At 51.1% G+C, this 19,504-nt stretch overlaps 2 protein-coding genes across 3 annotated transcripts; both read left to right on the plus strand.

The window, feature by feature from the left end:
* The first annotated feature begins 4,515 nt into the window (after positions 1-4,515).
* On the plus strand, positions 4,516-18,115 carry HOXD11 (homeobox D11). 2 transcript variants are annotated; one of them, XM_079133616.1, is made up of 4 exons: positions 4,516-5,608; positions 5,899-7,113; positions 7,868-8,316; positions 17,979-18,115. In XM_079133616.1, the coding sequence occupies exons 2-3, from the start codon at positions 6,330-6,332 to the stop codon at positions 8,101-8,103; spliced, it is 1,020 nt and encodes a 339-aa protein (XP_078989742.1). In that variant the 5' UTR covers positions 4,516-5,608; positions 5,899-6,329; the 3' UTR covers positions 8,104-8,316; positions 17,979-18,115. The 2 variants fall into 2 exon arrangements, with proteins under 2 accessions (XP_078989742.1, XP_078989741.1); XM_079133615.1 differs by having other exon boundaries at positions 4,516-7,113.
* Positions 14,538-18,970, plus strand: HOXD10 (homeobox D10). The gene is made up of 2 exons (XM_079133613.1): positions 14,538-16,512; positions 17,979-18,970. The coding sequence occupies exons 1-2, from the start codon at positions 15,558-15,560 to the stop codon at positions 18,254-18,256; spliced, it is 1,233 nt and encodes a 410-aa protein (XP_078989739.1). The 5' UTR covers positions 14,538-15,557; the 3' UTR covers positions 18,257-18,970.
* Positions 18,971-19,504: the final 534 nt, after the last annotated feature.

A 19,504-nucleotide genomic window follows, 5' to 3' on the forward strand; every position in this document is an offset into this window, starting at 1 on the left:
GTATCCTCCTACTCCGTCTACAGCCCCAGAGGCCAGTAGGAGATTTGGAGATAACGCCAGATGGGCCTTGTCGCTCTCCCCTCTCTCCGATAAGCTCCTGGGGGGCATTTGGGTGTTGCAATGCATCCTTGGCTTTAAGGTTTCCACGTGGTGCCTGGGATCACCTGTACTTGCTCTTGTCTGGGTCATTTGCGACCAGGGCTCACTCTTGAATCCTTGTACTTGGATTTTCTGTTTCCACATAGTTCTCCTTTCCTCCCTCTTTCCAGCCCTTTCTGCATTTAGCAGACACCTAGCTAGAGCTTGTAGTGGAAGTGAACATAGGAATACCTCAGGATCCAGCCGCAATGGAAAGAGCTGTGGATACACCTTTGGAACTGAAGCCTTTATGGCAAAGCCAAGATTTCCACTCTGGAGGAAGGAAAGGGCCGGTTCCCTCCTCCCATCTGCCTTGGCTGATTTGGGAGGACAAAAGCCGCCCTAGACCTTCAGACTTGGGAGTGGGAGGTGGGGGACTGGGTGGCCAGACAAACTGGCCATTTCAGAATGCAGACGGGGCGGGGGCTAGAATGGGCTAGAGACCTCCTTCCCAGACATGGAATGAGAGAGGCTGAGACTCCAGAGCAAACTGCATTCTCTTGACGAGATTGGCAGAATTCTCCGTCTTCTCTCACTCTTCACATATAGCTAAACCAGGCCCATGCATCCTATAGCTGGACCCCCAGAATTCAGCTCTGCTTAGGGAGCTGCTGGTTTGTTTTGAGGCTTGCTGCACAGGAAGGAGGGAAAAAACATCCAGGGGGAGGAGAAGGGATTAAATAAGAGGAGGAGGGGTCCTACACTCAGACTATAAATATGGCGTTCCTCTTAAGGTGGATAAAGTCGTCTTTCTTGAATTACCTTAGTGTGCCACCACAAGGAGAGGTAAAAACTCCTCCTCAAAAATTAGGGGCTGCAAAAGAGATCTCTCCCATTCTCAGTCCCTGGTTGCTGCTCTTCAAGAGCAGAGAGAACCAGAAGTTCCTCTCTCACCCTATCCATCCCCCCCCCCCCCAACTCCATCAAAGGCCCAGGAACTTCTGAGACATATCCAGTATGCCCTGCTTGGAGCCTGTGAAGTCCTGGGCCCTACCAGGCTTGTCTTGTGGATGCCAGGGTTCCTGAATCCCAGACAGTGTTGTTCTGGGTGTGACAGGGCTTCCAACCTTATTCTCAATGTACCTAAGCCTCCCCTTCTCCAAACTCCTCTGGTCCCTAACTATTCTCTTTCTGAAATGTAGCACACTCCCCAACTCCTAGTGAGATGCAGGACAGGCCAAGGGTTCATGATTCCTTCCCAAAGTCCAATGATTTCTTTTCAGCAGAGGACCAGGGCCTATAACTGGGGAGGGCATCTTACAGGGAGACTTCATACTTAGAATAATTTCATTTTCTGTGCTAACAATTGTCATGAATATTTTGTTTTGATTTTGTCAAAAACAATTTCTTGTATATATTAGACACAGAAATGTCTTTGAGAGGAAATAAATGTCCAGGCCCCAGTCAAACTGTTAAGGGGCTGATGTCAATTTTTGAAAATGCTTCAGAGTCCCTTCTAATGTTTTTTTGGCCACCAAATTCATTTTTCCCCGCTGGTTGCGTTTTCTTTCACCTCAGGTGTTGACTGTTCATTAAATGGGAAAATAGCTTTTGAGGCATTCAGGAAATGGTTTATAAAAGCCTATGAACAGAATCTGTATAAAGTATTCAAAGGGGGAAGGTGACTAGGAACAGATTTGAGAGTATCTTGAACATCAAGGGGACTCAACTTGTTGTGGGTTGGGGTTTCTATATTTTGCCTAAATTCTCAAACTTTGAAGCTTGCTATTAGAAGATGGGGTGCCAAATTCAGGTACCTCGATTTCAAAACAAAACACCTCTCTGCCAAGTTTCTCTGAAACAGGCCACGCCTGCTGAAGATACCTGGAGAACCTCTACCAGTATCTCAATGGGCCCTCAGGGGACAGAAATGTGGCCTCAAGATCCCCTGTGCCTTTGGAGCCTCTAGTTCAGTCCTGTAAAACCAGAGCCTATTTGGAACTCCCTGACAAACCTCCAATTCCTAACTGGTGGAGGAGGAAACTAGCTTTCAGTTAGAGAAAGAATTAGTAAAATAGATCAATTCCAAATACTGAGTATTCAACATTGCAACTCCACTTCCCTGAAGCAAATTTGATTTATCCTTTAACAATATCTTAATTGGTGTTTTTAAAAATTATATATGCACAATGGGAAAGAAAAAAACAAGAAGCTGCCGAAGGCCTATAGCTACAAATGTTTCCCCACCTGGCTGTGCGCTGGGAGGCCGTGGTACCCAGAGCCTGGTCTCTCAGTCTGAGTCTGTATTCAGAGGTTTGCCTTCTTGAAAACAACTGAACAAAGGCGGAAGCCACATTGAGACCTCAGGTCCAGAGGGCTGGGGTAAGGAAGAAGGAACCAGACTCATTCAGATCCAAGCTCTAAGATAACACATGTAGGCCGTTTCTTTAAAAATATATAGCATTAGATCATCATGTTCCTTTCCTTTAATCTGGGATGGGGGTGATATTCATGAAGACCACTTCCCACAGGGAAATTATTCTAAGTGTAAAATCGTATCGGCTGGTTCAGCGGTGTTTTCCATGTGTATCCCCTTTGCTGATCCACACAAATACAAAGACCACGGTGTTTTCTTCCCCAGTTGAAGTCCCAGCAGAGATTTGGAATCACGAGGAAATTTGTAAGAAATAAATGCCAGAGAGAAATGATGCTGAAACGAGTGCTCAACATTCCCTCGCTCAAAGATAAATGTATCTTCCAAAAATGCTGCAGCTCACGCAGGCCTCTTGACTAAGAAAAAAGGTTTTAAAAACGAGGCTGGGAGAACTGTTTATTCTGGTATTCAATCGGCTCCTAACTCAGAGGGTCGACCACGGAAGCTTTTAAGTCAAGGGGGTTCTCCCCAAGGGAGGCGGCTGGGGAGGCTTCCGGGATGCGGGCCGATGGAGGAGAAATCCAGAATCGTTGTAAATATTCATGTCTGCTGGTGAGGGGAGGGAGGTGTATGTGTGCCCCATCACTGGCCTCTCCCAGCTGCATCCACCCCCTCCCCCAGAGGTGGTGGTGGGGGCAAGGCGCCTGACCAACAGCCCCTGGACAAAGGTGATCTCCCCACATTTTTGCTCTCCGTCCCTGGACTTCAGGAGTTCTCTTCTAAGGCTCTGCAGGGAAGGGACTGGCTCTGGGTGTTTTTCTCTGCTTTTCCCTTCTTTCGTTTCCTAAAAGAGCATAAATAATTAAAGTTTGGCAGGGAGGAAAAGCTTTCTTGCAGAACTGTAGTGGCAATAAATGAAATGACTCAGAATCCCTTCCCCAGTCAGCTTTTACGAGAGCTGCCAGACAGTGTCTGTTCACGTTCTCCAGATACCAGGGGCGCCCTGACAAAGTTAAGGTCAAGTTAGTGTCTTATCTTGGGTGGCTCAAAATTACCGCATCGCGTCTCGGCGCTGCGCGGAAAGCTATCGTTCGCAGAGCTGCTAGCTGCGCCCCGAAGGCCTGGTGTGTTCTCTGCGTTTCGGGTGGGGCTGCATAGGCAAAGACAAGGCCACAGCGCCCGGGGCTTCACGGTAGGTTCTCGAGAGAGCGGGGAACGCGCGGGTCCAGCGGCTGTGGTTTTCCTTGTTCTTTTTCGGGGTAAGGATAGAGCAGGGAGCTGGGGCAAGATCAAATCGGGGTTGGGCCCAGAACGAATGCCCTGGGTTGTGTGCGTGGGGGGGGGGGGGCGAGTGTCTGTGCTAATGCGCCAAGGGGGCCCATTGCCCCCTTCCCCTATGCACCCGGGCGCCTCTGCAGATGGCGCACCCTCCGCTGCCAAAGCGCGGCTCCCGCCGGAGCCGCCGTCGCCATGTCGTTGAACTTGAATGGTTCGTCCTCTCCATTTCCCTTTTCGGCTGCTGGCAGACTTCATTTTGGGGGCGGCGGACTGCCTGAGCCCCACTCCGTGCGGTGAGCAGAAAGAAAGTGCGAGGATTTTTTTGTATTCCTCCCCGACACACGAAGACCATACTGGGGGGCCCCGCCACTGCCCTGGGTCTTGAGCAGGGCCAGTGTGCAGTGTCCGGGGAGCCATTTTAGAAGAGAGATCCAGGGGCGTCGACCAGGAGCCAGAAAGGGAGAGGCTTGGGGCTGGGATGGAGATAAGGAAGCAGATAAATGCGCCAGGATCAGGGCTTAGGAGAAGGATGCCTGCTGGAATCTGGGCTGGGGTGCCAGCTGCCGGGAGGGGGCACAGGATGGTCAGTTCTAGATGGGGAAAGGCTTGGTGCCCTCCAGTAGCCACTGACCTGTTTGCGCAGTGTTGGGGGAGGGAAGCAGATGTGGAAGGGGCGGAGGAATGAGAGGAAGGGAGAAAAGGAGGGAGGAGAAAAAGAGGAAGGGGGGTACATCAGCCAGAAAATAGATATTAACTCAGACCACCCGCCTTTTCTCTGTCTGTCGGCACGGTGGACAGAGAGCACAGCACCAGCACTTCGGCAGCTCGGGCCAGGGAAGAAAACCAGCATCACAGCCAGCACCGCCTGCCCTGGGCATAGGGCTGAGGCCCAGGCCTCAGTGCTGTGTTGCTTGGGCAGAGAAATCCTGGGGATGGGATCAGTCTCCTGCCCTGGTTCTGGGCTTGGGTTTGGGTAGAGCCTGGTTTACCTTTGAAAAGCGCCCGCTGGGATGTGGGAGCCCAGGCCTTGCCTGCCTGGAACCCTGAGCGAGGAGAGGGTTGCTGAAGCTGGAGGAAAGTGAAGCCTTGGGGCGAGTGGATTGGGGTGGGGGGTAGCTGGAAAGTCTGCCTCAGCGCCAGGTGGTGCCGAGGGCCTTCAGTGCCCAGGCAGGCGATAGTAAGAGTCCTTGGAGAGCCAATGGATCTCCCGGTGAGTTGCAGTAACCACGCCGACCAAAGGGCGCCAGAGGAGGTTCGGGGAGAGCCCTGTGGATGAGCAGGCCTTGGCGGGGCTCTACTGCAGTGAAGGGTCTGGGTGTTCGGCAGACTGGACCCAGGCCGGGCCTCAAAGCAGTGGGGGTGAGGAGGGTCGAGACGCTCATGTTTGTTCCTCCTGGTGGGTGAACAGAAGGCCAGGCACAGTGAAGGTAGGACACCAGATCCTTTTGTTCATCAGACGCCCTCTCCCAGCTTTTAGGGAGGCCCGGGCTTTGGGGAGTCCCTGCTGGCTTAGCTCCGTCTTCCCTTTAGTAATGAGAGAGAAGACGAGGGACAGGGAGACAGAGACAGTGACACACAGTTTAGGGGAAAGGAGAGAGGATAAGGAGAACGAAAGAGATAGGGGAAAGAAAAGGAAGAAAGGAAAAAGAAATAGAGTTTGAAAAGAGAGGACAGGAGAGAGAGAGGAGAGGACTGAAGAATGAAGAAAGGAAGGAGGGAGACAGGAACGAGGGGAAAACCAGAAAGGAGGAGAGAGGACCGAATGGGCACTGAGGCCCTGACCTGGGAGAGAGCCTGGGAGGCGTTTGGCGTGGGTTTTTCTGAGGCCAGCACTCGCGCCCCCTGGGTCAGAACCGGAAAGAGCCAAGTTACTCTGAGGTGAATGCGCTGGGCAGAGAAATATGTAAATCAGGGTTCCCTGAGCCCTGGAGAGTGGCGCAATTACGCCCCTTGAACAAGAAGCAACAAGCTCCCTGGCGGGTGAGCTGCAGAGGGTGGCGGCATCGCGGGGGAGGGAACGGCTGCAGGAAAGGGGTGGGAGTGGGAACCTCACACCCTCACACCTAGTCCCCTGTGCCAGGGCAGGGGCTCCCCCTTCACTTACCACTTCTTTCCCTTCCCCCTTCCTCCCCCTTCTTCCCCCTCCCTCCTCCTCCCCGCCGGCCTAGGTCCGCGTACTTAAAGCCGCGCGGGCGGGCGAATGCGGGCGGGCGGCCCATTCGGGCGGTGGCAGATGCGCCCAGCGGTGGCAGCCGCCGGCGACGCGCAGGTGACCGGCCTGCGGCACAGACTGGTCAGGGGGCGCCGGGGGAGAGCTGGCGGGAGAAGGAGGCCGATCTGCCCCCAGCGTGCGCGCGTCTCGGCGCCAGGAGCCGTCCCGGGGCGTGTTGGCGAGCACTGATATAGATATAAGGACATTTCTCTCCATGGCGTCACGTGACATAATTACCACCAGAATCAATCAAGATGAATTGCACGTCAGCGCCCGGTGGGGATTTTTGCTTAGTTGATCCTGGCCCAAGCCTCTTGTGCAATCGATGGCTCAGGTTGGCGGCGCGGGGAGCGGCCCGGGGCTTGCCTGCGTGCACGCCACGGAGCCATGAACGACTTTGACGAGTGCGGCCCGAGCGCAGCCAGCATGTACCTGCCGGGCTGCGCCTACTATGTGGCCCCGTCGGACTTCGCTAGCAAGCCGTCGTTCCTTTCGCAACCGTCGTCCTGCCAGATGACTTTCCCCTACTCTTCCAACCTGGCGCCGCACGTCCAGCCCGTGCGCGAAGTGGCCTTCCGCGACTACGGCCTGGAGCGCGCCAAGTGGCCATACCGTGGCGGCGGCGGTGGCGGCGGCGGCGCAGGGGGCGGTGGCGGCGGGGGCGGCCCTGGCGGGGGCGGCGGCACCGCTGGGGGCTACGCTCCCTACTACGCGGCGGCGGCGGCGGCAGCGGCGGCGGCGGCAGCGGCCGAGGAGGCGGCCATGCAGCGCGAGTTGCTCCCGCCGGCGGGTCGCCGGCCAGACGTACTCTTCAAGGCGCCGGAGCCGGTGTGCGCGGCTCCCGGGCCGCCACACGGCCCCGCGGGCGCCGCCTCCAACTTCTACAGCGCAGTGGGCCGCAATGGCATACTGCCGCAGGGCTTCGATCAGTTCTATGAAGCGGCCCCCGGACCCCCATTCGCCGGACCGCAGCCCGCGCCGCCGCCCGCGCCGCCACAACCCGAGGGTGCTTCTGACAAGGGTGACCCCAAGACCGGGACTGGTAGCGGCGGGGGCAGTCCCTGCACCAAGGCGACCCCCGGCTCGGAGCCCAAGGGGGCAGCGGAAGGTAGCAGCGGCGATGGCGAGGGCCCCCCGGGGGAGGCGGGGGCCGAGAAGAGCGGTGGTGCAGGTAGGCAACTGGAAGGAGGGCGAGGGGCTGGGCCCGGGGCCGCGGGCGCGGGGGGGCGGCGGCGGGGCCTCCCTCTGCTTGCGCCGTTTTATGTGCTACTTTATAAGCATTCGAAGGGGTTTATACATCCTATAAGATTTCCCGGGTCGTTGTAAAGCGTGTTTATGATAGGAAACCAATTTAGGTGGGCTTAAGGTAGACTTCGAGGAGGACATTAATCGCAGCAGAGAGCTTTTCCCCCTGTTTTAGTGAGGGGGTGCTGAAGACCATGGAGAGAGGGAGTTAGATTTTGAGCCAGTTGGTGAGCGAGGGCACGCAAGCCTCCTGCTTTTAAGGGAGAGGGGATGGGTGATCCTTGTACTGGACTTTATCCAAGCCGCTGGCTGACGCGCACCGCTGGAATAGTGCAGATGCCCCTGCGGGCGCGCTCGTGTCTCTCTCCCTTTGGGTTCCAGTTAAAAGCCTGACTCGCCCTCCTCTTTCCTATCTCCGTGCCAGGCTGGTGTGTGTGTGTGTGTGTGTGTGTGTGTGTGTGTGTGTGTGTGTGTGTGTCCGGGCGTGAACATAGGTCCACGCCTGCACTCTCCTGTGCCCGCCCATATATCATCCCTCACGTCTCAGGCTGGGCCTTTCAGCGACTGTAGGGGACGTCCCTAACGGGGCCAGGGCCTGGCCCTCTCTCAGTGGCCGGGGCGGGCGGGCGGGGGCCGGCAGACAGCGGCCTTTCTCACCCCTTGATCTCTTTCCTTTGCAGTGGCCCCCCAGAGGTCCCGGAAAAAGCGCTGTCCCTACACCAAGTACCAGATCCGCGAACTGGAACGCGAGTTTTTCTTTAACGTATACATAAACAAAGAGAAAAGACTCCAACTCTCTCGGATGCTCAACCTCACTGACCGGCAAGTCAAAATCTGGTTCCAGAATCGCAGGATGAAAGAAAAGAAACTGAACAGAGACCGTCTGCAGTATTTCACTGGAAACCCCTTATTTTGAGAGCTCCAGGAAGCGCCCCCTCCCCCGAGCCCCACTGACCCACCCTCCTCCCCACCAGCCTGCCCTCCGCAGGCCAATGTCCTTGGGTTTAATGACGCCTCTTCTCTGTGGAACTTCACGATTACTTCCCACGGTCAACTCAAGACCTCCCAGCGACCACTGCAGCCTGCGGACCTGGGACTTGGCCGAGCGGATCCTAATAAGGGGAAAATGGTAAATGCAAACGTCCCTTTACAATTTTACCGCCAATGTGCTGTTGTTCCTCCTCCCCCTCTCAGAGTCCTCGTGGGGACCCAGCGGGATCTGTAGGGAGTTAGGCCACGGGGCTAGAAGGCGCTGGCGTTTTGTTCTGAGATTAGGATATCCCTTCCTTCCCCCTCCCTGAATGCAGATTATTTAAACTCTGGGAAATGTACCTTTGGTCTGTCATATCCAGGCATGAGTCACTGTCTTTTTGTGTGTGAATAAATGGTTTCTAGTAAAATGGAGGTTACAGCTTCAATACACTGTATGAATTTTCCTCTTTGAAGAAGTTCAGTGACTGATTAGGATATCTTACTGGCCAGAGCCTCTCTCCCCCATACAACTGAAAATCGAGTAAATTACTTTTTAAGTCTCTAAAAAGAAGAGTTGTTCCCTCCTACCCCTGGGAGCATTGGTTTTAAAAATCATGTTAGCAATGAATTTCCAAATGATGTGACTCAGCCATGCTGGTGCTGTCTTCTTCAGACAGTGAGGCTGGAGCCGCAGGAACCTAAGAAGTGAATTCCCACCCCCACTTCTAGTCTATTGAACTTGGAATTTCTGAAAAGACAAAACAAAATTTAAAACTTGTTAGAAAATCCAAATTATCTCTTAACAAGGTGAGAAGGAGCCAGGGTTCCTTAAAAGAAGAAACCAAAATTAGAACCTTCCTCTGTGAGTACATGGGAGGGTGCTAAAATGAGGTTTAGTGAGTGGAGAGGGTTTCTGGTCCTTGCTAATGTCATAGTGGGCCTGGAGCAGGGAATGTAAGCCCCCCTTATTGGACGAGGGCCAAGGGCTGCAGACCTGCTTCTTACTGCATTTATCGCTTTAAGTTAAAGAATGTGGTGAGGGCTGCACTGCACTTTATGTTGCAGGGCCAGGCCAGGCTGTTTACAAAACCTTGAACTGTCTAGACAACACCATAAAAGCCAAAGTTCTAAACAGCTTAATTGGGTTATATTATACACCTTCTGGTGGGCCCAAAAGAGATTTCCGCAATGTGCAATAAACTGGAGAAGTGAGAAAAGCTTCTCTTCTCTGAAAAGAGTGAAGTGAATCTTATGACTCTTAACCTCTCGTAAGCCCAAAGTCAAAATATAAATCCATAAGATGCACGGCACCTCATGCATCTTCTGAGGCAGTATGCATTTTACATGCAGCAATATTTAATTGCAAGGCTCTTGGGGGAAAAAAGAAAAACATAAGTGCATAAGTGTATGCCTTTGAACTTCCAAAATGTCAAGGTCATCACCTTTAACCTCTCTGAATAATTAGGCGCCTTAAGGTTCTTCTGTGATTTTCAACTGCCACCCACTCTCATACATACATGCTCACACATACTGACCCATGCACACATTTATGACCACACAGAATCATACTGGGTACTCACCATAAATCTAAGAAAATTTCTAATTTCAGGATCAATAACCTTAATTTCCCTCCAAATATTTGAGCAATTCAGTAGCAATTGACTTGTTTTTTGAAAATACTGCTTAGATTAAAATGTTTATTAGCTTTCACTACAGCAAGGATGTGCTGGAGATGTGTTTTGGGGATTCTTAAGAAATGGTTGCCTTTGCTCTAATGAAGAACGGCAGTATTAAAAGCAGGCATTTGAAAAAGTAAGTTCTGTTCAGACCTACACCTTTGTTGTATTTGAAAGCAATTTGCCACCCGTCAAATAAATTATGGCACTTTCTAGCTATGGAACAAAGAAAATATATTTGTATGGTTTTAAAAGCCTCCCTCAACCTTTGGTGAAAGGTGCAATAGAAACAAGGCGGACAAAATGATTTCGTTGGGAGGGGATTCCTTTGTTTGAATTCTGAGCATCAGTTAAAATGTGAATGTCTTATTAGTATGATCTTCCTAGGAGCTTAACATTAGTTTATTTTCTCTCTTCATCTGTTTTTTTTTTTTTTTTTTTTTTTTTTTTAACTGCATCTAAATGTATCAAGTTTGTGCGCCAGCCACCGTAGGTACGGAGAGATACCATTTCGCCTTTGCAGGGGCCTGGATAGCCACACGAGGGCGCGCCTCACGTTCCAGAAGCCGCGTTTGGCGGAGAGGCTGCGGTACCTTATCTTTCCAATACTGCGATTCTAATTAAGCAACCTCGGCCCGTTAGAAACAGGCGGCAGCTAAGGTGTTTTGCTGTTTGTTCTAAGCAGCTCTGAAATGTAAGAAGTTGTATGGAGATAGAGCAAGGGGAGCAACTAAATTCCTGAAATGGAGATTGCCTAATCGTTGTCTCCTTAAAGATAAATCTGTTGCAAATGATACCTTGCTATATTCTGATGGTGTCGAGGAAAGATATTTTGAGATAAATATAGGTATTTCGAAATACGTCATGGCCGTTGAGAGTTTATTAAGTTAGCGAAAATCTTTTTCTTGTTGGTTTGAGTGTGGAAAGTGATGTCCACGGTAGGATCCTCCTTCCCGGCCCCTCCAAAACCACATGCGGTCTTGTGAGCGCTCAGATCCTTGGAATGATTAAAAGGCTTTTGTTTAAGAGAGATTCAGGCTTAGGCGATTTAGCTGAATATGTACTTAGAAAAAAATGAGACGCATTGAGGATGCTGTTCTGGGCTAGAGATCCCCGCGGCGTGCCTGGCACAGTACTGGCGACCGGGAGACGCGGGCAGGAGTATGAGTTGGAGTGCCGGTGCCGAGCCGGGCTGACGCGGCTGCAGGAGGCAGCGGGTTCTCTCGGGAAAACGTTTATACTACTAGGCGTTGTGGGACGGAAATGTATTTGAGGCAAACGAGTGTTGCGTTTCACAGAACCGGAGCCACCCTTCCAAGCAGCCCCCTGGCCTTGAGGTGTTCGGCTTGTTTTTGGCGTCGCTCTCAGAAGCAGTTAATTAACTGCATGCCCTCCCCACCCAGTAAAGCCCCTAACATTGGGGAGTGCCTGTAACCCCGTTCGCGGTCCAAAAGGGAGAGGACAGGGCAACAGGACACGGACAGGTCTGGCGGGGGGGATGGCTGCCCCCCCCCCCCCGAAGTTCATTGTGAAGAGCTTGCAGCCCTCAGAATTAGCGCTGGCCTTGTTGTCAGCAGTCTCTGCCTCCCGCCTTCCAAGCACTGGACCTAAGGCTCTGGGACCTGCCTGTCCGCTCGTGCTCCCCCGCCTCCGGGAGCTGGCATTGGCTTTCTGGGAGGCTGGGGCGCCATGACTTCCCGGCAAGGCGCCAGGGAGAGGCGTGGGTGTTCCCCGCGGGTATCCCAGGCTCCGCCTGTCTGGCCACCGGTCCTGCTTAGCTATTGTGAAGCGACCTTTTCTGGGGCTTAACCCGAGCTTCAGTCTGCGTGGGGTGAGAAGTCTCTCCCCAAATGTCGTTGTGTTCCTGGGTAGGCGGCCCCAGCAATTGCGCATCTGGCTGTGCGGGGGGCCCCTTGGTCTTGCTGGCAGCCGCCAGCGACCAGGGCTGTTTAGCGGTCTGCAGCTCCTTTCCTCCGGGCAAGCGACCAACTTAGGCCTGACATGGACCGGTGGGGTCCGACCAGAACCTCTGGAGACTGAAGACTTTCCCCTACCCCCGACCGTTCAGAACGTGAGGGGCTCACGAGGGTAGCCATGGATGCTGAAGCACCTAAAAGTCTCAGATTCTAAAGTGGAGGGAAAATGCGCGAAGTAGGAGTCTTTTGTGTCTGTACAGAAAGAGGCTCTAGGGCCGCTGGCCCTTTTGCACGTCTCTATGGACCCCTTATTGCGTTGGTGTAGTCTCCTCATTTGCCCCCTGGATTTCTTTTCACCTTGGCCAGGTTGTGCACAGTGCAACCCGAAGGGGCTACTCTGGGGAGATCTTGTTTAATATGTCCCCATCCACTCTGTCCCCGAAGAGTGACATTGCCTAGAGGCTGCTCAGTACTCTTAATTCCGGGCGACTCTAAGAGACCCCAGGTTCTCTCAGGCTCAGGACCTCCACTCTTCTTCCTAGAGACAGAAGAGTGCATATGCAAGCCATTTAAAAAAAAAAAAAACTACAAATGATAATTTCTTGCTAAGGCGACCCTTTTAATTTTTTTCTGAAAAGAACTGTGCCAGGAGAAGGGTGTCTTGGTACAAATATGGGTATTCATCTCCTTATGATGCAATATTGATTTATTATATGATGACTATCCCAACTGATCTAAACATGATCGAAATCAACAACTGCATCAAACTCTAAGCAAAATAAAGGTTGCCTCTAAGCCACTGCCTTTTAATTCCATTTGCTTCATCTCAACCTAAGTCTTAAGGCACATTTTCTATCCTCCTCCACCCAAATCATTCTCTTGTATATTGTTTTCCTTGATTTTTAATGATAAAAATCTTCAAATATTAATGTTCTCATGAACCCCAAAGAACTGGTCTGAAGGATAGACGTTTGAAGAAAAATAGAAATTGTGAGGACTAATTAAAACTCTATCTGATATACACTTCCCTCCCATGATTGAAGACTTAAAATCGAATTCAATATGGGAGACTTTGAGCTTTAAACTACAGGGAGCTGAAGCAAAAAGACTCCCAAAGCAGAAAGCAGATCCTGCCTGTCCTGGTTCACAGAAGACCTACTCGCTCTGCAAGGAATTGCTTGTTTTTAGCCTGGACATTTCTTCAGGTATACTAAGGATTATGAAAAGGCATTTGATGGGCATAAAATTCCTGATTAGATTGAACAGCCTTGCCTTAGTAGAGATAGGGGAAATTGAGCCACCGAATATCCAGGCAGCACTCCTGGCCCAGATTCAAAAGGACCACAAGGCTGGAGCGCAAGCTGGCGACAGAGTGCTCTGCCGGCAAGCAAGTGTAGCTAGCGGGCACTTTGTTCAGCTCTGGGCAAGGTTAGTTGTGGCTCAGATTAGGATCTCCACATGTTGAGAAAGGAATTTTGGGTGCTGATCATTGCTGTTATCTTTGAACAGAATCTTAGCAACATAGAGCCAAAAGTTGTTTTTCTCCTGCCTTCCTTAACTCCCATCCCCAAGCTAAAAATACCCATCCTTGTGGAAAGGTAATGTTTTAAACCTCCGCCTAAGCAGGGTGCTGCAGCCCGAGCAGTTAGAGGCGCCAGGCTTTTAACCTGACAATGATGTTGTATTTGAACAGCTGCGTAAAGGTTTAAAAGGTCTGTCTCATTGCCACCGCGGAGTTTTTTAAAAGGGGTTATTGTTCGGGCGAGGGCACTGAGAGGGGACAGGCGAATTGGTCCCAAGGCCGAAAATAATGTCCAACGCCTGTTTTCACCAGGCCAGGGGAAATTCCTTTTGGGAGGGGGGATAAAGGGCTTTTTGGAAAAGGTTTTATGTGAAGGAGCAGGGCGGGCTACTAGGTCCCCAGAATGCTGAGGTGCTTTAATGAGCATTGGACCCCAAAGAAATTTTCTGACTGAGCGGAAACCCGAGTTACCCACAAGTTCAGTCTCTGGGCCTGAAATCCAAGGCCAGCCCATTGCCTGAGTGAGTGTGGGGAAAAGAAACACAGATGTCTTCCCGGACAGAGAACTGGTTCATGGTCATCAGTTTCCCGGGGCTGCTTTACTTTCTTGGTTGCCAGGAAAGGGATCCAGAAAGTGGGAGGATGGCTCCCTCGCACTGGCAGGGCCCCTCACCCAAGGAAAGCCTTTGGAAATCAAGGTTAAAGCTCCCTGCTGCTGTCCGAGGCCAGGGCTTCCGCTGGGCGGCTAACCCGCCTGCAACCAGAGGAGGGAGGAAGTTGTTCAAGTTTCTCATAAAACTGAGTTTCCATGCTGGTAGTGGTCGGTGGTTGTTCTTTAATGAGCTAGACCACAACCCCAGACCATATCCTCTTTATAGAACTTTCCCTCACCAGAGGAAACAGAGGACAGATTCCCCCATCTGTTCTCTTTCTTACCCAATCAAAACCTTGTCAAAATAATTTTAGGAATTGTCCCCAAACTATAAAAACTCAACTTTTGACACAAAGTATAGCTTTAAATATTTGACGATTTGTGTTAAAACAAAAATTGACCTTCTTGGTTAGTAGCGAAGGGGAAAAATCAATAGTATAATTTTCATAATTCATAAAGCGAACGCCATTATGCTAAATCTTAACTATTAATCTTATCCTTTACAAAGTCTCGATTGATTTGTTAATAAAATATCTTCCCGTGTGTGGCAAACAGCGGGTATAACTCTTTAAAACCTTCAAAGCAGAAAATTACCACTAGCTCAAGATGTAGATGAGAATTTTATTGATCGCCCGGATTCTTCTTAATATGTATTAATAAATTCCACAACCTTTTGTACCTTGCGCTTGTCAGAAACCAATGCTTTTACAAATCCATAAAAGGAAAACATATTTTTTCTTTGCAGAAGAACCAATGACACCTTTGCATTTCTCACTCTCCTGCCTGGCCCAGTCAGTTTTCTAAAACTTCTGGAGTGTGAGGGTTAGAGTTTTCCTATTTCCTTTAAAAAATATTTTCTTTTTCCCTTCCTTCCTTTCTGCCTTCTATTATCAGGGTGTGTGAGGAAGGAAATCTCCGTTTAGTTCTCCCGCTGGGAACCCGAGGGACGCTTTCGCGTTAGGGAACGGCTGGCCAGGGACTGTCTTCAGGCTGAAAGCTCCCATCGGCCCGGCCCTTCAAAGGTCAGGGTGTGGTTCCTCTGAGAACCAAAGGCTCCAGTAGCTTGCAGGGGCGCGGAGGGGCTCGGAGCTGGGGCTGGAAGGCCGAGGGAGAGGACGACGCCGGGCGGGGCTCATCCTTAGGGTTCCGGGCCGGCCAGCTGTGTGGCCTCTCGGCCCTCGCGGCCCTTTTCGCCTCTGCTTCCCGGGACACGGTGGCCACATCTTTGCACGCGGGATCTTTCCTTTGGACCCCTGGAGTGAGATGTCTCAGGACCAGGGTAATATGTTTCACCTTCCCGGATTGCGCGGCACTAAATTAACCAGCCTGCGCCTCAACTCCCTGCCCCGGACCCGGCCCTTTTGGGCGCGTTTCAGACTGGGTGTGTAAGCAGGAATATGCTTCTGTGTGCTGGCGCCACGGAGCTCCAGCTTCCCTCCCTGCGCGTGTCCTTCCCGAGCTCCTTCAGACCAAGCCTTTCCTTCCGCCGGCGGGGCCCGGAGACCGAGGTGGTGGACGCGAGTGGGGCAGGCAGGCCGGCCGATCGAGCCACGGGGAGGCGGGGAGGCGGGCGGGCGGCGGAGAGCTCTGGGTCGGTCGTCTCTAGCGCGCACTATCGCAGGCGCGTAGTAGATGTCGCTGTTGTCCGTGCTTACGCGGCCGGCCGGCCGGGCTCTGCAGCACGTGACCTGCGAGGAGGCTGCGGCTCAAGGCCATTTTCAAATCTCATTGGCTTGGTTGTCATGTGGTCGGCAGAGGCATCCACAATTACACGGGGAATGTTTTCCTAGAGATGTCAGCCTACAAAGGACACAATCTCTCTTCTTCAAATTCCTCCCCAAAATGTCCTTTCCCAACAGCTCTCCTGCTGCTAATACTTTTTTAGTAGATTCCTTGATCAGTGCCTGCAGGAGTGACAGTTTTTATTCGAGCAGCGCCAGCATGTACATGCCACCACCTAGCGCAGACATGGGGACCTATGGAATGCAAACCTGTGGACTCCTCCCGTCTCTGGCCAAAAGAGAAGTGAACCACCAAAATATGGGTATGAATGTGCATCCTTATATACCTCAAGTAGACAGTTGGACAGACCCGAACAGATCTTGTCGAATAGAGCAACCTGTTACACAGCAAGTCCCCACTTGCTCTTTCACCACCAACATTAAAGAAGAATCCAATTGCTGCATGTATTCTGATAAGCGCAACAAACTCATTTCTGCCGAGGTCCCTTCGTACCAGAGGCTGGTCCCCGAGTCCTGTCCCGTTGAGAACCCTGAGGTTCCTGTCCCTGGATATTTTAGACTGAGTCAGACCTACGCCACCGGGAAAACCCAAGAGTACAATAACAGCCCCGAAGGCAGCTCCACTGTCATGCTCCAGCTCAACCCTCGTGGCGCGGCCAAGCCGCAGCTCTCGGCTGCCCAGCTGCAGATGGAAAAGAAGATGAATGAGACCGCGAGCGGCCAGGAGCCCACCAAAGTCTCCCAGGTGGAGAGCCCCGAGGCCAAAGGCGGCCTTCCCGAAGAGAGGAGCTGCCTGGCTGAGGTCTCCGTGTCCAGTCCCGAAGTGCAGGAGAAGGAAAGCAAAGGTCGGTATGAACAGAGTTGCCACCCCAGCGGGGCGCGCAGTCCGGGAACCAGCGGAGAGGGAGCGCTTGGGTGCCCAGTGCGGAGCCCAGGCAGCGGAGTCGGTTGCCCGACTTGCAGGTGCTGCTCCCGCCCGGCTTGTGGTGGGGAGATCTCAGCTTTGAGATGGTCCTTGCTTCTCTTCCCGCTGCCCGGCCCTCCCCGCCAGTCTTGGCCCCACGCTGATGGCGCCTGGGCAGAGGAAAGGCTTGCTGGGTTTATTTTTCCTAAGCTAGACCTGAAATGCAACAAAAGAGGCAAAGGAGAACTGCAGCTTGTAAACAGGGCCCCAGAGCCTCTTTTCTCCAGCTCCTATTTGGAATCCCAGCTTTGCCTTGCACCCAATGATCATTTTAAGGTAGTTCAAGGCACCGTGTTCGTGTTCAAGTGTATGCACCCCGCATCCTGCGAGATTGGGGTCTGTTAGGGTAACGAGATGACATGAATGGACCGACCGTTTGGTGTTTGGGTGGGGAAACACGGGTTTCCTGCCTTTGCGGGCTAGGTAACCTTGGCTTTGTCTGGAGAAGTGCCTGCAGGCTTTGCGATCCATCTACAAAGAGCGGCAAAGACGGATGGGGGGAGAACAGAATCGCATTGCCCACTTCCCAGGGCTAGCCCTAGGGTTGGACTAGGGCAAAGATCCAGGGATCTGGGTTTTTGAGAAGAAACCCTACCTATTGAGACTCTCTCCCAGTGTCCAGAGGTGGGCCACAATGCGGGTTACATTTCTGGGGGAATGCTTTTGTGTGGGAGAAAGAAGGCGTGAGAATTCAGGAAATTCTGGGGGGAATGCAACAATGCCCAGGCAGAGTAGAGAAGGTATCCTTGCTATCTCATTTATCTTTAGAGACTAGGCACCTATAAACCTGGCTGTGGGGCTCCCTGCCTGCCTAGGATAGGTGGGGGAAGAAGCAACAGACCTGGGGACCTAAAGAAGCAATGGGGTTGGAAGGTTTGTCCAGGCTGTGGCTTCTTCCATTTCTGCTCTGTCATGAGCTGACCACTGAGAATGTCACTGGGAGATACTGGAAAGTTTACTTTTATACTAATGTTTTGTTTGAGTCAGAAAGTTGTGTGTGTGCGTGCATGTGTGTGAGACGGGGAGAGGGAGAAAGAGGAAGAGAGAGAGAGAGAGAGAGAGAGAGAGAGAGAGAGAGAGAGAGAGAGAGAGAGAGAGAGAGAGAGAGAGAGACACCACTGATGCAGAGTTTCTTCCCATTGTGTCACTTTGGGCATTTGGTTTGAAATTTGGCATCAATTTAAAATCCCTTCCAGGGTCCATCCCTGTGAGTAAGGTTTTTGGTTGCCCAAAGCAGCCTGCCTGCCAGCAGGGTCATGGCCAAGGGTATATTTGAACAGACTGAGAGGAAAAAAAAAAAAAAAAAAAAACTTCTTGATTTTTTTCTTCTCCCTTTAATTTTGTTAGAGGAAATCAAGTCTGATACTCCAACCAGCAATTGGCTTACTGCAAAGAGTGGCAGAAAGAAGAGGTGCCCTTACACTAAGCACCAAACGCTGGAATTAGAAAAAGAGTTCTTGTTCAATATGTACCTCACCCGCGAGCGCCGCCTAGAGATCAGTAAGAGCGTTAACCTCACCGACAGGCAGGTCAAGATTTGGTTTCAAAACCGCCGAATGAAACTCAAGAAGATGAGCCGAGAGAACCGGATCCGAGAACTGACCGCCAACCTCACCTTTTCTTAGGTCCGAGGCCGGTGGGAGGCCAGGATCAGAGAGGGGCACCGCGTTCCAGAGCCCAGTGCTGGAGGACTGGGAAGGTGGAAACAAAACCTTCATTGCTCTTTGTTTTTTTGTTTTTGTTTTTGTTTTGTTTTGTTTTCCTGCTAGAATGTGACTTTGGGGTCATTTTGTTCGTGCTGCAAGTGATCTGTAATCCCTGAATATATATATATATATATATATATTAAAAAAACTTACCACGTGTAATTTATTATTTTTTCATCATATTGCAGGGTAACTATTACTGTACATTTTCATTTGGGTCTTAACTTATTGGAACTGTAGAGCATCCATCTAACCATCTATCCACCCATCCATTGATCCATTCAGCAATGTGACTTTTTCATGTTTTTTCTAACACAAAAGTTCTCTGTGTGTGGTTAATCCATGAACTAATGGCATTTTGCATACATCCAGTACTTTTAAAATTATACACACACATATATACTTAACAAAGATTAAGAAAACCCACAAGCTTTGGGGGGAGGGGACTAAAAAAGCACATTACAATGTATCTTTTCACAAATGAATTTAGCAGTTGTCCTTGGTGAGATGGAATATTGACAACTTATGCCTTGTAGCCTTTCCCTTGTGGTGCATCTGTGGTTTGGTAGAAGTACAACAGCAACCTGTCCTTTCTGTGCATGTTCTGGTCGCATGTATAATGCAATAAATTCTGGAAACAAGTTTGCTCCCTCTGCTTTCTGAAATGGAAAAACATTATGATGGAAATGAAAGCCTTTGGGGAGGTTCTCTTTGGGTTAAACTGCTGTTGGGGCAGTAGGGTTGGGAAGTGACGGAGCAGGAGAAGGGAAATGGAAGAGAAAAACCGAAGGAGGCCTAGGGTGCTAGAATTAGGCAGTGGTGGGGGAGGAAGAGTGATAATCTCTTGGGCTTGTATTTTTCATAAATGGGAAAAGATAGTGTCCTCTCTCTTCTCCCAGTCCCCAATCATGGTACTGTAATTTCATTCTCAAAAGGTGTGAGCTTCTTTCTAGCCCGAGCCTGGTAAGTAAGCTTGTGCCACAAGTTGCTTTTTCCTCTCATCTGTTCGTGCGTGTGTGTGTGTGTGTGTGTGTGTGTGTGAGATTTTTTTCTTTCTGTTTGGGTTTTGGTTGTGTTATTTTTAATGCTTTCAGTGAGATGTTGGTGATTTCTGACTGGGAAGCTATCATCAGGGACTAGGTTAAAACTGGTCTTGCCCACCTGGAA

The sequence above is a fragment of the Sciurus vulgaris genome, assembly GCF_902686455.1.
Source record: "Sciurus vulgaris genome assembly, chromosome: 3".
Taxonomy (NCBI): Eukaryota; Metazoa; Chordata; class Mammalia; order Rodentia; family Sciuridae; genus Sciurus; species Sciurus vulgaris.